Genomic DNA, 17,480 nt, shown 5'->3' with positions numbered 1-17,480 from the left:
GTCAACCAACTTCTGATCTTTTCAAGAGGTTACGGGAGCTGCAGAGGGGCAGATCCCGAGGTAGCAATACCAGGAGGGTAGCTGTCGCTTCCTCAGTTTCCCAGAACAACTCTGATAGCTCCAACAGTGATCCTAATTCTGGTGCTGGACGTTGTGCCAGCTGTACATGTGGAGGTAATCCCCACCATTAGGGGTGCCCTGCCTTCCGCCAGGGGGAGGTAAGGGATAATGGAGATAACAGAATCTATTGGGATGTGTACATCCAGTGGCCTGGCACTTCAAAATTTCAGAAGTACAGGGCCTTGGTTGACACAGGAGCTCAGTGCACCATAATACCATCAAATTATCAAGGGGGAGAATCTATAACTATTCAGGGAGTCACTGGTGGATCTCAAGAGTTGTTTAAGATAGAGGTTGATATAAGTTTAACTGGGAAGCAGTGGAAGAAACATACTATTGTAACAGGTCCTAATGCACCTTGTATTTTGGGAATTGACTTTCTGAGAGAAGGGCGTTTTAAAGACCCTAAGGGTTACAAATGGGCTTTTGGAATAGCAACTGTAGAAATTGATGGAGGAAAATTGAAGTTGTCCATTAGACCTGAGCTTTCAGATGAATCTGCAGTTGTGGGACAACATGAGATAGAGGATGTAAAGCTGCCGGTTGCTTCTCAAACTGTGCATCACAGACAATACAGAACCAACCGTGACTCTTTGGTGCCCATTCAAAACTTGATTCGTCAGTTGGAGAGTCAGAAGGTCATCAGCAAAACTCATTCACCTTTCAACAGTCCAATCTGGCCTGTGAGAAAGCAGAATGGAGAGTGGCGTCTGACAGTTGATTTCCGTGCCTTGAATGAAGTAACTCCACCCATGAGTGCAGCTGTACCAGACATGATGGAACTCCAATATGAGCTGGAATCCAAGCAGGCCAAATGGTATGCTACCATAGACATTGCTAATGCTTTCTTCTCTATTCCCATAGCAGAGGAATGCAGGCCTCAGTTTGCTTTCACCTGGAGAGGCATTCAGTACACATTCAATCGTTTGCCCCAGGGGTGGATTCACAGTTCAACCATCTGCCATGCAGTGATCCATGATGCTTTGGAGAAAGGTGGAGCTCCAGAACACATTCAGTTCATCGATGACATCATCGTCTGGGGTGAGACTGCTGAAGAAGTCTTCGAGAAAGGTAACAAAATCATTGACATTCTCTTGCAAGCTGGTTTCGCTATCAAGCGAGACAAGGTGAAAGGACCTGCCAGAGAAATCCAGTTTCTGGGAGTGCGGTGGCAAGATGGTCGCCGTCACATCCCAATGGATGTGATAAACAGAGTCTCCACCATGGCAAATCCCATCAACAAGAAAGAAACTCTGCGTTTCTTAGGCATAGTGGGATTTTGGAGACTGCACATTCCTGGATACAGTCAGATTGTGAAACCTCCCTATGATGTGACTCGAAAGAGAAACAGTTTCCAATGGGGTCCTGAGCAACAAGCAGCCTTTGACCAGATCAAGCGAGAGGTAGTCCAAGCGATGGGTCTGGGACCTGTCCGAGCTGGTCCAGACATTAAGAACATTCTGTACACGGCCGCGAGTGACAATGGTCCAACCTGGTGCTTATGGCAAAGAGCTCCAGGGGAGACACGAGGACGTCCTCTTGGTTTCTGGGGTCGTGGCTACAGAGGCTCAGAGGCAAACTACACTCCAACAGAGAAAGAGATTTTAGCTGCTTATGAAGGAGTGAAAGCTGCTTCTGAAGTGATTGGAACTGAGTCACAACTTCTTCTAGCTCCTAGATTGCCAGTTCTGAATTGGATGTTCAAAGGCAAAGGTTCTTCACCACATCATGCAACAGATGCTACCTGGTCTAAGTGGATGGCTCTGATAACACAGAGAGCTCGAATGGGAAATCTCAAAAGGCCTGGTTTGGTGGAGGTGATCACAAACTGGCCAGAAGGCACAAGCTGTGCTAAACCTCCAGAGGAGACAGTAACTCGTGCTGAGTAAGCTCCTCCTTACAGTGATCTGTCTGATGATGAAAAGAGATATGCTTTGTTCACAGACGGTTCCTGTCGTCTTGTTGGGAACAAGCAGAGATGGAAATCTGCAGTGTGGAGTCCAACGCGCAGAGTTGCAGAAGCGAGAGATGGAGAAGGAGAATCCAGTCAATTTGCAGAGGTAAAAGCTGTCCAGCTAGCTCTTAACATAGCTGAACGTGAGAGATGGCCAAAGCTTTATCTCTACACCTACTCATGGATGGTAGCCAATGCCTTGTGGGGTTGGCTGAAAGACTGGAAGAAGAATGGCTGGCAGAGGAAAGGAAAGCCTATCTGGGCTGCAGATCTGTGGCAAGACATTGCTGCTCGCATTGAAAGAATCCCAGTGAAAGTGAGACACATCGATGCTCACATTCCTAAGAGCAAAGCTACTGAGGAACAACAACACAACCATCAGGCAGATCTAGCTGCAAGAGTTTCCCAGGTGGACACAAACTCTGATCCTGATCCTGATCTTGACTGGAAACACCGAGGTGAGCTGTTCTTAGCTCGGTGGGCCCATGACTCGTCAGGACATCAAGGCAGAGATGCAACCTACCGATGGGCTCGTGACAGATCCATTGACATTTCCATGGATGCTATCACACAAGTCATCCATGACTGTGACATTTGTGCTGCTATTAAGCAGGCAAAGCGGATCAAGCCCTTGTGGTACGGTGACCGATGGTCCAAGTACAAGTATGGTGAAGCCTGGCAGATTGACTACATCACTCTACCTCCTTCTCCATCTGGTAAGCAGTATGTGCTGACTATGGTAGAGGCAAGCACTGGATGGCTGGAAACTTATCCAGTTCCTCATGCAACTGCACGTAACACCATTCTTGGCCTGGAGAGACAAATCCTGTGGAGACACGGAACTCCAGAGAGGATTGAGTCGGACAACGGAACTCATTTCAAGAACAATCTTGTAAAAAACTGGGCCAAAGAGCACGGCATCGAGTGGATATTCCACATTCCCTACTATGCACCAGCTGCAGGGAAGATCGAACGCTACAACGGTTTGCTGAAAACCACTCTCAAAGCCATGGGGGGTGGATCTTTGAAAAACTGGGAGAAACATTTAGCACAAGCAACCTGGTTGGTGAATAGTAGAGGTTCAGTGAATCGAGCTGGACCTGCCCAATCAGCTTTGTTGCAAAAGGAGGAAGGTGATCGAGTTCCTGTTATCAGAGAAAAGAATCTGTTAGGCAAAACTGTTTGGGTATTTTCTCCTTCAGGAGAGGCCAAACCTGTCCGAGGGGTGGTTTCTGCTGAAGGTCCTGGTCACACCTATTGGGTGATGCAAGAGAATGGTGAAATTCAGTGTATTCCACAAAGAAATCTAACTTTGGCTGAGAGAGGTTAAATTCAGAGTGTTGCACAGACACAGCATCGCGCCCAAGAGGAGAGTTCATGAGATCTACGGTGCACGAACCCTGAGAGCCCTGAGTCACCTGAGAGTCCCTGTTCCTTCCTTCACTCCATCTGCGAGGAAACAAGCTGTTTGCTGTTTTTCCTGTGATTTGACTCTTTTGAATCATCTACATCTGAGATAGCCGGAATGGACTATGGTCTTTATTCACCTATTGTTGTAGGTATTATTTTAGATTAGATAAATGATAGTAGCAGCCAATGGAATTGTTTAGAAGGGGTGGACTGTGATGGTTTGAAACTGTCTTTTTAATTTTTCCTTGCAAAGTTCAGAACAGAGAAAGTGAAAGAATGTAAATAAGTCACTATTGGGTGTAAGAAAGCAAAATAACGATTGTTCTAAACACTTCCATTGGATAGATAGAAATGTTTAAGAACTATTACCCAAAACAAAGTAGGCACTCTGCACATTCTGTGTTCGGCAGTGGGGGCAGTTGCTGGGCTGTCTGGCTGCTGTTTCTTCTTCTCTTCTGGCTGAAGATAACACACTGACCTTGGCAGCCAAGTTAACAACTTTCTGATTAACAAACTCTGCTTCTCTGTCCAGGGGGGTCCTGGGGGAAGCTCCTGGGAGAGAGAGAGGCCCCTTTGGGAGGGTCCCCTTGGGGGGAAGCAAAGGGAGATCGGTTGTGCTTTTTCTGTTGATTGTATATATTTGTAAGCGTTGTGAATTTTGTATATTTGTACATATTCACTGCATTTCATAGTAGATTTTAGACTCTGCTTGTAAATACAGCTTTTCATTTGCTTCCAGACTGAGCTAACCTGGTTATTGTTGGTGGGAGGGGGAATTTCAGCTCACACCGACACAAGAGGTTTCGTCATCAGTCTCTGATGTTTACATGGCACCAAGGCCACCAGGGGGATCATTAAATGCTTTGGGTTGGTCCTCTGCTGCTCTGCTGGGCTGAGCTCCGTGGCTGGAGGGCAAGCAGTCAGCAGTGAAAAGAGGCAGCTCTGGCCAGGAGCAGCTCCTCTGAACCGCACAACACAGCTGAGGATATTGCCAGGGGATCTCAGGAAGATGAGGAAGGCAGAGAGAGCTTCGAGGTGGCCAGGAGGGTGACTGAGTGCTAAATGGAGGAGAAGTCACTGCAGTCACTGACACGGTGAGTCTGTGGGTGCAGGGCAGTGCAGGGCAGGTCCTGGAGGCATTTCCTAAAGCTGGCACAGCCACAGCTGATTGGGGCTGTAAGGAAATCTTCCTGTCCAGAGGCTCTTCTCAGGCCATTGTGAAGAGCTGTGGAGCCCTGGGGTGCAGGCAGGGCTGGGCAGGGCTGTCCTTCAGAGCAGGGTCCCTGCAGCCCAGGGGCTGTATGCTGGGGCAGGGACTCTGCAGCCTGCCAGCCTCAGCTCTCAGCCTGCCCAGGGAGCTCCACACACTATGGTGGGAAGAAGCTGTGAGAGGCAGGAGACAGCCCTGGCAGGGCAGGACAGGGCAGGGCAGGGTCCTTGTGCTGTGCAGAGGGAGCTCCCCCCTGGGCATTTCTGAGGAGGCTTTCCAGAAGAATATCAAGGCAACATTTTCCTGGAAGGGAAGGAGTCTTGGCTTTAAATTTGTATCACCTTGGTGTGCTGGGTGGGCAGTGTGAGACTAAAGTTTATTTCTCTTCTTTGTAGAAGACTCTGAGACCAAAAGTCTCATTAGTCTTTGTACGAGGTGTTCCTGAGCCCAGAGCTATCTTCATGGAAACTTTGTGTCCAAGCTTAAAGTTGTGCTGAAGATGCCAGGGCTTGGGGGTGGTGGGGAATGAGCTGATCCATTGGTGCTGAGCTCAGGGAGGAGGTGTTCTGTGAGCACTGCAATCTTGGTTTGCAGAGAGAAGTGTTCCCTAACTTGTCCCTGCCTTTTCCTCCTTGCACAGGTCTCCATGGGCAGAGGCAGCAGATGGCCAACAGCAGCTCCATCCCCCACTTCCTCCTGCTGCCATTGCCAGGCACAAGGCAGCTGCAGCTCTTGCACTTCTGCCTCTTCCTGGCCATCTACCTGGCTGCCCTGCTGGGCAATGGCCTCATCATCAGCACCATAGCCTCTGACCACCACCTCCACACCCCCATGTACTTCTTCCTCCTCAACCTCTCCATCCTTGACCTGGGTGCCATCTCCACCACTGTCCCCAAATCCATGTCCAATTCCCTGAGGAGCACCAGGGACATCTCCTATGCAGGATGTGCTGCTCAAGTATTTTTATTTTTCTTTTTCCTTTCAGCAGAGTCTTTTCTCCTCACCATCATGTCCTACAATCGCTACGTTGCCATCTGCAGACCCCTGCACTATGAGACCCTCCTGGGTGGCAGAGTTTGTGTCCACCTGGCAGCAGCTGCCTGGGCCTCTGGGGTTCTCTATGCTCTGCTGCACACAGCCAATACATTTTCCCTGCCCCTCTGCCAGGGCAATGCTGTGGACCAGTTCTTCTGTGAAATCCCCCAGATCCTCAAGCTCTCCTGCTCCACATCCTACCTCAGGGAACTTTGGCTTCTTGTGGTCAGTGCCTGTTTAGGTTTTGTCTGTTTTGTGTTCATTGTGGTGTCCTATGTGCAGATCTTCAGGGCAGTGCTGAGGATCCCCTCTCAGCAGGGACGCCACAAAGCCTTTGCCACCTGCCTGCCTCACCTGGCTGTGCTCTTCCTGTTTGTCACCACTGGCATCTTTGCCCACCTGAAGCCCTCCTCCATCTCCTCGCCATCCCTGGATCTGGTGGTGTCAGTTCTGTACTCAGTGGTTCCTCCAGCAGTGAACCCTCTCATCTACAGCCTGAGGAACCAGGAGCTGAAGGCTGCCCTGAGCAAACTGCTCCCTGGATGCTTTCAGAAGCAATAAACTGTTTGTCTTCTCCTGCAGAGCAGTTCTGATGTCACTCAGTGCAGGCCCAGTTTTGGGTGCTGTTGGTGGTGTTACCCTTGTGAGAATGTTGTTCAAACTGAAGTGTATTTTCTTAAACTATTTCTGCTTCAGTGTTGTCCTGTCTCATGTGATCCAGAGACTGCACACATGAGGAGCTGTCCTCACTGTGTATCCAACATAAGAAAGTATCCTGAAGGGAATTTTTTCCGTGAATTTCTTCCTCAAGCTTTCTCTGGAGCTGCAGGGCAGTGCCTGTGTGCAGAGGTGGAGGGGCAGTGTTCCAGCACAGAAGCAGTGCAGGGAGCCCCAGAGCTTGAGCTGTCCTCAGCTGCTCTTTCTTCCCTTCCACACTCTCCTGCTGAGCCTCTGTGTTGGGGCAAGGCCTGAGGTCTCTGGCAGCTTGGGTACTGTGCTGTTGTGTGGCAGTGCTGGCACTGCAGGCAGGGACAGGCCAGGGCTGCCTCTGGGTCAGAGCTGGGCTCCAGAGCAGCACTTCCATCAGAACAGGAGCTCTCCTCATGCCTTCATACTCCATCCACCTCTCACTACAATCTGGATACCCTGACGCCTTCCAGTATAGACTCAGCCCAAACGTGGTCCCTTGAACCCCTCCCAGTACATATATGGCCTCATCCCAGTACATACATCACAGTGTTCTCTCCCACTCCAGCCTGAGTCCAATCCCAGCACAGAATGTATCCCCTGACTCCCTTCCTAGTACTGAATGCATCCATTCCAGTACACACTGCACACCCTCATGCCCTCCCAGTACAGTCTGGGCCCTGTCCCAGTCCAAACAGGGTCCCATTAATCCTTCCAAGTACACATTAGGCCTTGTCCCAAGAAAATCTGGATCCTCTTATGCCCACCCAGTACGGCCTGGATCCCTTTCCAGTACAAGCTGCATTCCCTGGCCCCATCCCAGTACAGTCTGTTCCCCACACAGTACAACTAGGATCCTTTTAACCCCTCCCAGTACAGCCCTGGTCCCATCTCAGTACAAACTGCATCTCCTGAAGGAGGGATCCAGCACAGATGTGGTCCTAGCCCAGTACAAACTGCATCACTTTGCCATCTCCCATACACTTTCCTGTGCCACTACAAAGTGCAGCCCTTGGACCCCTGCCCAGTGCCAACTGCACCCAGCACAGCACAAAGTGGAGATCCTGATCCCAGTGCAGCTCTGGCCTGAGCCTAGCACAAATGGGATCCCATTGCCATCTCCCAGTCCAGTCTGAGTCTCATCCCAGCACAAAGTGCATCTCCTGAAACCCTGATTCCACCCCAGGACAGAGCAGGACCCATCTGTGCAAACTGATCTCCTGATGCCATCCCAGTTCAGACTGGAGTCCCCTCCATGGACAAACTGAACCTCTTTCAGCTCTCCCAGTACACACTGGGACTTGGTCCAATATAAGCTGCTCCCAGAGCAGACTTTGATTCCGGCTTAGGTCCCTTTAACCTCTCCCAGTACAGACTGGGCAAGTCCCAGAATAAACTGAATCCCCCGGTCCCCTCCCAGTACACACTGGACCTTGTTCTGGTAAAAACTGGATCCTCTGCTTCCATCCCAGTACAGTTTGAGCCTTGTCCCAGCGAAAACCTGAAACTGATTCCATCCCAGTAGGGCACAGTCCCCATCTCAGTGCAAACTGATCCCCTGATGCCATCCCAGTTCAGACTGGGGCTCCCTCCCTTTAGGAACTGAATCTCTCTGAGCCCTCCCAGTACACACTGGGCCTTAACCCAGTACAAACTCAAGCCCCTGGTCCCCTCCCAGAGCAGACACAGCCTCACCCCAGCACAAACTGGATCCTCTTGCTCCATCCCAGCACACTCTGGGTCCCATTCCAGTACAAAGTGCATTCCCTGGTTCCCTCCCAGTACCTACTGCAGCCCCCAACGAGTAAACTGCTCCCCTGCTTCCATCCCAGTACTGACTGGGCTCCCTCCCAGTACAAACTGCATCTCCTGACTCCCTCCCAGTACAGACCGGACCCTGTCCAAGTACAGACTGGTGCCCTGATTCCATCCCAGTACAATCCAAGACTTGTCCCAGAAACTGAATCCAGTGGCATCACCCACTGCAGACTGGGGACCATCCCAGTGCAAACTGGATCTCCTGAGCTCCTCCCAGTACAGACTTGGTCTCATCCCAGAGCAAAGATGAAGACTTGGCCCCCTCCCAGTACCAACTCATCCTTCCCAGTGCAAACCAGATAACAGGACTCCTTCCCAGCACAGACTGTGCCTGCTCCCAGTAAAAACTGCATCACCTGATTGTCTCCCAGGGCCAGACTGGGACCCCTCCCAGTACAAACTGTATCCCTTTACCTGTTACATGGCAGTCTGGGATACATCCCAGTACAACCTGAGTCCCCTGGGCACATCCCTGGAGAGGTGGGTCAGGTGAGTCTGAGGAGGCTCAACAAGAGCAATTGCAGGGTCCTGTGCCTGGGCAGAACAGTCCTCAGGATCAATACAGACTGGGGGAGGAGAAGATAGAAAGCAGCCCTGTGGTGAAGAGCTGCTGATGGATGAGAAGCTGACCAGGAGTAGGCAGTGTGAGCTTGCAGCACAGAAGGCCAATCCCATCCTGGGCTGCTTCCAAAGCCGCATGGCCAGAGATGGAGGGAGGGGATCCTGCCCCTCTGCTCTGCTCTGCTCAGGTGCTCTGCTCAGCACCTGCAGTGCTGCATCCAGGTCTGAAGCTAATGGAGCAGGTCTGGAGGAGGCCTACAAAAATGATCAGGGCCTTGGAGCAGCTCTGCTCTGAGGACAGGCTGAGGGAGCTGGGGGTGTTCTGCCTGGGGAAGAGAAGGCTCAGGGGGGACCTAATAGCAACCTTCCAGTGCCTTGAAGGGTCCTGGATAGAGAGAGACTGTTTGCAAAGGCCTGCAGTGACAGGACCAGGGGCAATGGCTGCAAACTAGAGCAGAGCAGATCTAGATTGGATGTGAGGAAGAAGTTCTTTACCACCATGAGGGTTGTGGAATGAGTTCTGGGCTCGCGGCTTCTCCGGCTGGCTGTGTGTGGCTCTGGACCAGGGGCTCGAGGCAGGGCAGGGCAACTGGAGGCAGCTTCTACAAGATGTTCTACAAGTAGGTTCAAGAGCAAAGCAAGGCTTAAAACAAGGCTTAAATAAAGGTTTGAAGCAGGGCAAGATTTGAAGCAAGGCAAAGGTGACTACCAAGTCAACCTGTATATATATCACTTGCCAGAGATCAAGTGGTCCAATGGGGAACTGAAGGTAAAGTGTAGCTGCTCAATGGCAAAGTGTCCTGCCAGGCTACAACCACAGAAGGCAGAAACAAAGGCCTTGTATCTGGGGGAGCAGTGGTCAGTTACATGCTCTTATCCCAGGTAAACATCTTGTTTACCAGCCAGGCAGGACTCCTGTCCCCTTTGTTCTTTTTCCCCACATTGCCCTGTCTTTCTGCAGGAGGGAGGGGAGAGAAAGGGACCTTGTCTAGACATCTTAAGGCCTGTCTGGGTTTGTACTGGGCCATGTCATGGCCCTACCATGACACCCAGCATGTCAAGGATCAGTGTTATACTCCTGAAATCCATGTGGAATTAGTTTGAGACTTGTTGAGTCACTTGGATATTCACAAGTCCATGGGACCTGATGGGATTCATCCTAGGGTGCTGAAAGAGCTGGCAGATGAGCTGGCCAAGCCTCTCTCCATCATTTTCCACCAGTCCTGGCTCACTGGAGAGGTCCCAGAAGACTGGAAACTGGCCAATGTGACACCCATCCACAAGAAGGGACGGACAGAAGAACCTGGGAACTACAGGCCTGTCAGCCTGACCTCAGTGCCAGGGAAAATCATGGAGCAGATTTTCTTGGGGGCAATCACTGCATACCTGAAGGATAGCCAAGGAATCAGGCCCAGCCAACATGGATTTAGGAAGGGCAGGTCCTGCCTCACCAACCTGATCTCCTTCTATGATCAGGTGACCCGCCTGGTGGACGTGGGAAAGGCTGTGGATGTAGTCTACCTGGACTTCAGCAAGGCCTTTGACACTGTCCCCCACAGCAAACTCTTGGCCAAGCTGTCAGCCCATGGCTTGGACAGCAGCACTCTGTGCTGGGTTAGGAACTGGCTGGAGGGCCGAGCCCAGAGAGTGGTGGTGAATGGTGCCACATCCAGCTGGCAGCCTGTCACTAGTGGTGTCCCCCAGGGATCAGTGCTGGGCCCCATCCTGTTCAATATCTTTATTGATGATCTGGATGAGGGGATTGAGTCCATCATCAGTAAATTTGCAGATGACACCAAGCTGGGAGCAGGTGTTGATCTGTTAGAAGGTAGAAGGGCTCTGCAGAGGGACCTTGACAGGCTGGACAGATGGGCAGAGTCCAACAGGATGGCATTCAACAAGTCCAAGTGCCAGGTGCTGCACTTTGGCCACAACAACCCCATGCAGAGCTACAGGCTGGGGTCAGAGTGTCTGGAGAGCAGCCAGGTGGAAAGGGACCTGGGGGTACTGGGTGACAGCAGCTGAACATGAGCCAGCAGTGTGCCCAGGTGGCCAAGAGAGCCAATGGCATCCTGGCCTGCATCAGGCATAGTGTGGCCAGCAGGAGCAGGGAGGTCATTGTACCCCTGTACACAGCACTGGTTAGGCCACACCTTGAGTCCTGTGTCCAGTTCTGGGCCCCTCAGTTTAGGAAAGATGTTGAATTGCTGGAGCATGTCCAGAGAAGGGCAACGAGGCTGGGGAGAGGCCTTGAGCACAAGCCCTATGAGGAGAGGCTGAGGGAGCTGGGACTGTTTAGCCTGGAGAAGAGGAGGCTCAGGGGAGACCTCATTGCTGTCTACAACTACCTGAAGGGAGGTTGTAGCCAGGAGGGGTTTGGTCTCTTCTCCCAGGCAACCAGCACCAGAACAAGAGGACACAGTCTCAAGCTGTGCCAGGGGAGGTTTAGGCTGGAGGTGAGGAGAAAGTTCTTCACAGAGAGAGTGGTTGGCCATTGGAATGTGCTGCCCAGGGAGGTGGTGGAGTCACCATCCCTGGAGGTGTTCAAGAGGGGATTGGATGTGTCACTTGGTGCCATGGTTTAGATAGGCATGAGGTGTAGGGTGACAGGTTGGACTCGATGATCCTTGAGGTCTCTTCCAAACTTCTTGATTCTATGATTCTGTGATTCTATGATCATAGAGATGCTTGTGTGATATCATAGATTGATTTCTGAGACATCATACAGCTGACTGTGTGACAGCACAGCTTGGGTTTTTTTGACATCCTGGAGCAGGTTGTGTGACATCACAGAGCCATCTGTGAGAGATCATAGAGCAGGCTGTGTGACATTGCCTTGCTCTGCTTTCCTGGACAAGATGGTTCTGTCATGGATCCTCCAAAGGAAGAAACTGAGCAGTTGTTTGGGAAAAGCTCCTGAATTGGATTGTGCAGGGGGAAATCTTAGAAATAGAGAAAAGAAGGAAAAAATGAAGAGAGAGCAAAAGCAGAGGGAGTTCCCACTGTGGCTCCAGAGGATGTCTCACTGGTCCTGAAGGCATTGATGAGTGGGGAAGCTGTGATCCATGGGGGAGCTCTTAACTTCCCTGTTCCCTTGGAGGTTTTGTGCCTTTTCCAAACCCATACCTGGTCATAGTTCCTCATTCAGTTGCCATGGTTACAGCACGTTTGAATGGGCTCAGCCCTAGTCCCATGGTCAGTTCCCTGTGTCACCCCTGTGCCCTGGTCACTTGTGTGCTCCTTTGGTACTAAACTGCTGTGTCAGTCACCTGGGAGGGCTCTCTACATCCAAAGCCCCAGAGAAGTCTCACACTCAGCACCAGCTTGCATCCCAACACTGCTGAAAGCAAGGTGGGGCAGCTGGGTGGGTGAGTACAGCCAGCAGGGAAAGAGGCCCATGGGATGGAACACCATGGGACAGCCTGAGGTGGAGATGCCAGAGGGCTGTGGAAGAACTGAAAACCCCAGGACAGAGCTTTTGCTTATGGCTCTTGTCTGTGCCATTGAGGCCTTGGAGGAGATAACTCCTCCTGCCAGCCTTGGGGCTTCATTGCCTCCTTGTCCATAGTCAGAACCCTGGCAGGAATCATGCCGTAGTCCTGCCCTTGACATTGGTCCTCTCCATATCCCACTGCTCCAGGAAGAGCCCTGAGGAGTGAGGGAGGGACGGGATCTCCATGCATAGGGCCTGGGTTCAAGCCTTGGCCCTTTGGATTAATGAAAGACCTCTAGGTTTGCTCAGCATCAGAGACACCTTTCACTGCTATTCCTCACCTGTCAGCACTGCCTCCAGTTCTCTGCTCTGACTCTACCCTGGATACACTTTCCCAGTAGTGTCCCTCACTAGGACCCTGTGGTAGGTTTAGGAGTAGCCTCTAACTAATTACAATTTACCCCTAGAGTAAATCCCCCCAAAAAATCCAAACTCAGAACTCAGAAGCAAAATGAGAGTTATATTGACAAAAGGTAAACTAAGATCTAGAAGTATAAAATGCAATGAAGATGTAGAAAATATATTTACAGAATCACAGATCAACCAGGTTGGAAAAGACCTCAGAGATCATCAAGTCCAACCTATTACCCAACACCTCCTGACAACTAAACCATGACTCCAAGTGCCACATCCAAGCTTTTTCTGAACACCTCCAGGCACAGTGACTCCACCACCTCCCTGGGCAGCACAGTCCATGGCTAATTACTATTTCTCTGAAGAACTTTCTCCTTACCTCCAGCCTAAACTTCCCCTGTTGCAGCTTGAGACTCTGTCCTCTTGTTCTGTTGCCTGGAAGAAGAGACCAACCCCCACCTGGCTACAATCTCCTTTCAGGACAGGATGCTCAGGGTCTGGGCTCACCCTGGCTGTGTCCCTTCTGCCTGGCAAGACACTTCTGTCTGCTCCTGAGCTTTTACGCCGCGTTCCTGCCAAGGGTACTGGCATCAGTCTGGGGAACCTGAGGCACGGCACAGATTCTGAGTTGCAAGGCAAAGCAAGGCTTGGCTTCTGGGAGCTGCAGGGCAAGCCTTGCATTCTCAGCCTTGCAAGGGAAGGCTCCTAGCTTCTCTCCCACATCTTAGACACAGCAAGGCAAGGCTGAATGTCATTGGGCCTGGATTTATCACTTGCCCGACTTCCAATTGGCCAATAGGGCAACTGGAGCAAGCAAACAGGGATTCTGCCAGGCTTTAACCATAAAAGGCAAAGACAGAGGCCTAGTCTAGGAGAAGCATGGCCAGGGCAGGTGCTTTTTTACTTTCTGGTGCCTGGGTCCTTTTGTCTTTCTCCCATATTTCCCTGGACCCCTGCAGGAGAGGGGGGGGAGAGGAGGTGATCATGCCTGGACATGCCAGGACTTTTTCTGGGTTCCTATTGGACTGGTTTGGCCACATCCCCACAATATGCATTAGAATTCTAAACCCCATTGGACTCAAGTCCTTCCATTTCTTGGTCTTTGCTGCCATCTACTGTCCTTGAAACAACATTGCAGTCACCAGGGCATCGCCTTGTATTTATCCTGTTGGTCCTCTGCCACAGGATTCTTCTCATTACTGAGACCCAGGTGTGTGAGAATCCATCTTTTTCTCAAGAATCAGCCTTATTCTCTATTTGAGACCAACCCCCACCCAGCTACAACCTCCAGAGAGAGCAATAAGGTCTCCCCTGAGCCTCCTCTTCTCCAGGCTAAACACCCCCCAGCTCCCTCACCCTCTCCTCATAGGGCTTGTGCTCCCGTCCTCTCCCCAGCCTTGCTGCTCTTCTCTGGACATGTTCAAGTATCTCAATCTCCTTCTTAAATTAAGGAGCTCAGAAATGCACATAGGACTCAAGGTTTGGTCCCCATGTTTTATTTATCCTGTTGGTCCTCTGCCAATCCCACAGGATTTTTCTCATCTTGATACTGAGACCCAGGGGGGTGAGAACCTATCCTCATCTCTCTCTTTGATGTCCAGGGCTGCTATCTGCTGCCTTATCTCCCTTTGCTCAGCCAAGCTCAATATTTTCTTTATTTATGTCTAAAGCTACTCAACTAATGGGAAAGTTTCTAACAGTTAGGGAGAAAGTTAATGTCTCCTTCCTTCAGATGTCCTGCTGAGAGTGCTGGGCAGGTCTCAGGTGAGAGCCACCTGTGAGGGGCAGGGGTTGGGTTTGGGCTAGGCTGAGGCCTGGGGTTAAGATGACAGGGTCAATGCCAAGGGTAAAGTCTGGGGCCAGGATGAGCAACAGGGGCAGAGTCAGGGTCAGAGGTGGATTTGGGAGGGGCTGAGATGTAAGGGGTGAGGTGAGATATGGGCTCAGCTCCACTGTGTTAGAGCAGGGGACTGAGTAGAGAGGAAGGGAGGGACTCAATCTGTATGGCGATGTGTGGGAGTTTCAATTCAGACCCCCATAAGACTCCCCCACACCAGGGGGCTGGGTGGGGAGAGAAGAAGAAACTTCCCTGTCTGTGAGCCCACCAAGAGTGGGTTATACATTCCACTGTCCAAATGTCAAGGCCCAGGACAAGAGGTGAAATTTCTTGGAGCCTGCTGGGTAGCTGGTGCAGTTGCAGGATCTGATGATACACTGTCAGCTGCTGCAGACTGCTCATCCCTTGCAGCATTTGCTCAGGAAACACAGAGCATGGGATTGGACTCCGTGGCATACAGAGAGTCTCAATGTCTTAAAGGATGAGCTTAAGGCTTATCAAAGGCTGGGTCCACTGCACTCACAAGATGCCTTAAATGCAGAATGGAGATTCTCCAAGCATGCATCTGTCTGGGGAAGGCCCAGCCAGACCTTTACTGTTTTCCTCCACTTCCTTCAAGGAAACTGAAAAATGGCATTCAGAGTGGGCAAAAGGACTCCTCTTACTTCCCAGGGCAGTCAAGGAAGCAGACAAACTACACACATCACAAGACATTATAGTGTAGGCCCTTTTCCTCTGCTGAATTCAATCCTCAAAGGATCACCTCCCCCCTGAGCGAGTAGCCCAGAAAGCCACAGTAAGAAAGTGTTATGCCTCCCTGGAAGGAATTGGGCAGTGATTGAAAAGTGAAAAAGGGTCCAGCAAAAGTTTCCAAACTACCACAGCCTGTTAGTGCAGACACAGGTCTGTGAGGTCTGCCCCAGAAACTGTCTCCAATTAAGGAAGCATCTGAGCTGACTACAGACTCAAATCCAGGAGGAGTGTGGTTCACAGATGCATCCACCCACTGGATGGGATGCAAATGGCAAGAGAAAGCTGCAGCATTGGAGACTGGTACTGGGAAAACTGTAGCAGAGGAAGGTGAAGGTAGTGCACAGGTGGGAGAATTGCTGCACTCATGCTGGCAGCAGAGAACAGCACTACTGCCATTTACACCAATTCCTATGCAACCTACAAGGGTGCTACTAAATGGCTATGTCAGTGGGAATCTAATCTGTGGGAAGTAGGTCACACCAAAGTGTGGAGGGCTGGAGACTGGCAATGATGGTTAGACATAGGCTGGTCAAGACCCCTAAAGGAAGGATGGGTAAAAGGCCACACAAAGAATGGAACTCCTGCTGCAAAATGGAACCAGCAGGCAGAGTACCCAGCAAAAATTCATGTGGTGAACAATGAAGGGGAAGATTGAGGAAGATTGGCTCAGAGGCTGCACATGAAAAGAGGCCACTCAGGGGAGACCAACCTCGATGATGAGTATCAGTCTCCAGGGTGGTCACTTGGAAACATTTGAAACAATTCTTACAGCTTGTCCACAATACTGGATAAGGCTTAAGGCCAAGCACCCAACTCAAGCCTCTGCCCAGCATATCAGACACCACAGGACTCTGGGGAGTCCCTGGCAAATTGATTATGTTGGACCTGTGAAGACCTCTCCTGGGCAAAGTTATATCCTGGTAGGAGTATAAGTGGTTTCAGGATTAAGCATGGCCACAGCTCTCAGTACTGCCACAGGAGCTGAAAGGATTGAAGCTCTGAAGAAATGGTTCAGCATTCTACCTGCGCCTGAGTGTGTCCAAAGTGTTAATGGATCACACTTCCAGGAGGAAGCAGTTAGAGACTTCCTGAGCCAATTGCATCCACACAAGTCCAGGGGACCAGATGAGATCTATTTTAGGGTACTGAGAGAGCTATGATTTTATAACATCTTAAAGCTGACTGTGTGACATCATAGTGTCTATGTGTGACATCATAGTGTGGGTTGTTTGACATCCTAGTGTCTGTTGTGTGTCATCACAGAGTGAGTTCTGTGAGCTCATGGAGTGCTCTGTGTGATATCACAGAGTGTGGAATGTGTGACATAATGGAGCAGGCTGTGTAAAATCAGAGTGCTGGATGTGTGACATTGAAACCTGTTGTGTGACATCACAGAGAGGGTTGTGAGACATCATAGATTGGGTTGTGGGACAACACAGAGAGGGTTCTGTAATGTTATAGAAAGGGGTCTGTGACACCATAGAGAAGGCTATTTGACATCTTAGAGCAGGCAGCGTGACATCAGAGAGACAGGTCTGACATCACAGAGAGGGCTATGTGACATCAGAGAGCAGTTTTCAAGACATCCCAGAGCAGGCTGAGTGACCTCATTTAGTGATAGGTGTGACATCATAGAGCCAGAGCTGTGATGTTCCAGAACTGGCTGAGTGTGTTGTGTGACATCACAGAGCAGGCAGAGTCACATCATAAAGCTGACTGTGTGACATCCTAGAGAAGGCTGTGTGACATGACAGACTGACCTGGTGTCGTGAAGGCATCACATGCCCAGAATTATGCCCACTGATACCAGCTAACTTGTCCCAACATGTTCTGGGAAGTCCCCCTTCCACCCTCCTTTCAGGAAGGGAAGACAAAAGGCTCAGGTGCCTGCCTGTCTCCTAAGGGGCAAACAAGAAGCAGGCACCCATCCAATGGGATGCCTATGCTCTGTCCATCTACAGGCATAATTCTAGCTTCACCTTTCTACAGGTGGAAGCAGGTTGTTGGCAAGTGTGCCCATTGGCTAAGTCCAGCCTTGAGTGTCTATAAAGATTACTCCATTTTTGGTGTCACGTTGCTCTCTCCTTCTGCTTTCATCCATCATGCAACTCACGATTGAGTAAGCTATAAGCCTTTCACGCAAGTCTAATGGAAGCCTCTGCGAACATGGAAGCCAGCCCATGGAGTGTGCATTGAGGACCCGCAAAGGATGACCCCGTCGCCAGAAGCGACGTAGACCCAGTCGAAA

At 50.7% G+C, this 17,480-nt stretch overlaps 1 protein-coding gene across 1 annotated transcript; it reads left to right on the top strand.

Moving 5' to 3' along the window:
- The first annotated feature begins 5,332 nt into the window (after window positions 1-5,332).
- On the top strand, window positions 5,333-6,290 carry LOC128967691 (olfactory receptor 14A16-like). Its single transcript, XM_054381891.1, has one exon. It carries the CDS (start codon window positions 5,358-5,360, stop codon window positions 6,288-6,290), a length of 933 nt encoding a protein of 310 aa, XP_054237866.1. The 5' UTR covers window positions 5,333-5,357.
- The last annotated feature ends 11,190 nt before the right edge of the window (window positions 6,291-17,480 follow it).

The sequence above is a fragment of the Indicator indicator genome, chromosome 6 (assembly GCF_027791375.1).
Source record: "Indicator indicator isolate 239-I01 chromosome 6, UM_Iind_1.1, whole genome shotgun sequence".
Taxonomy (NCBI): Eukaryota; Metazoa; Chordata; class Aves; order Piciformes; family Indicatoridae; genus Indicator; species Indicator indicator.
Note: the sequence above shows the minus strand (reverse complement) of the source record. Positions and strands in the feature narration are given on the sequence as shown.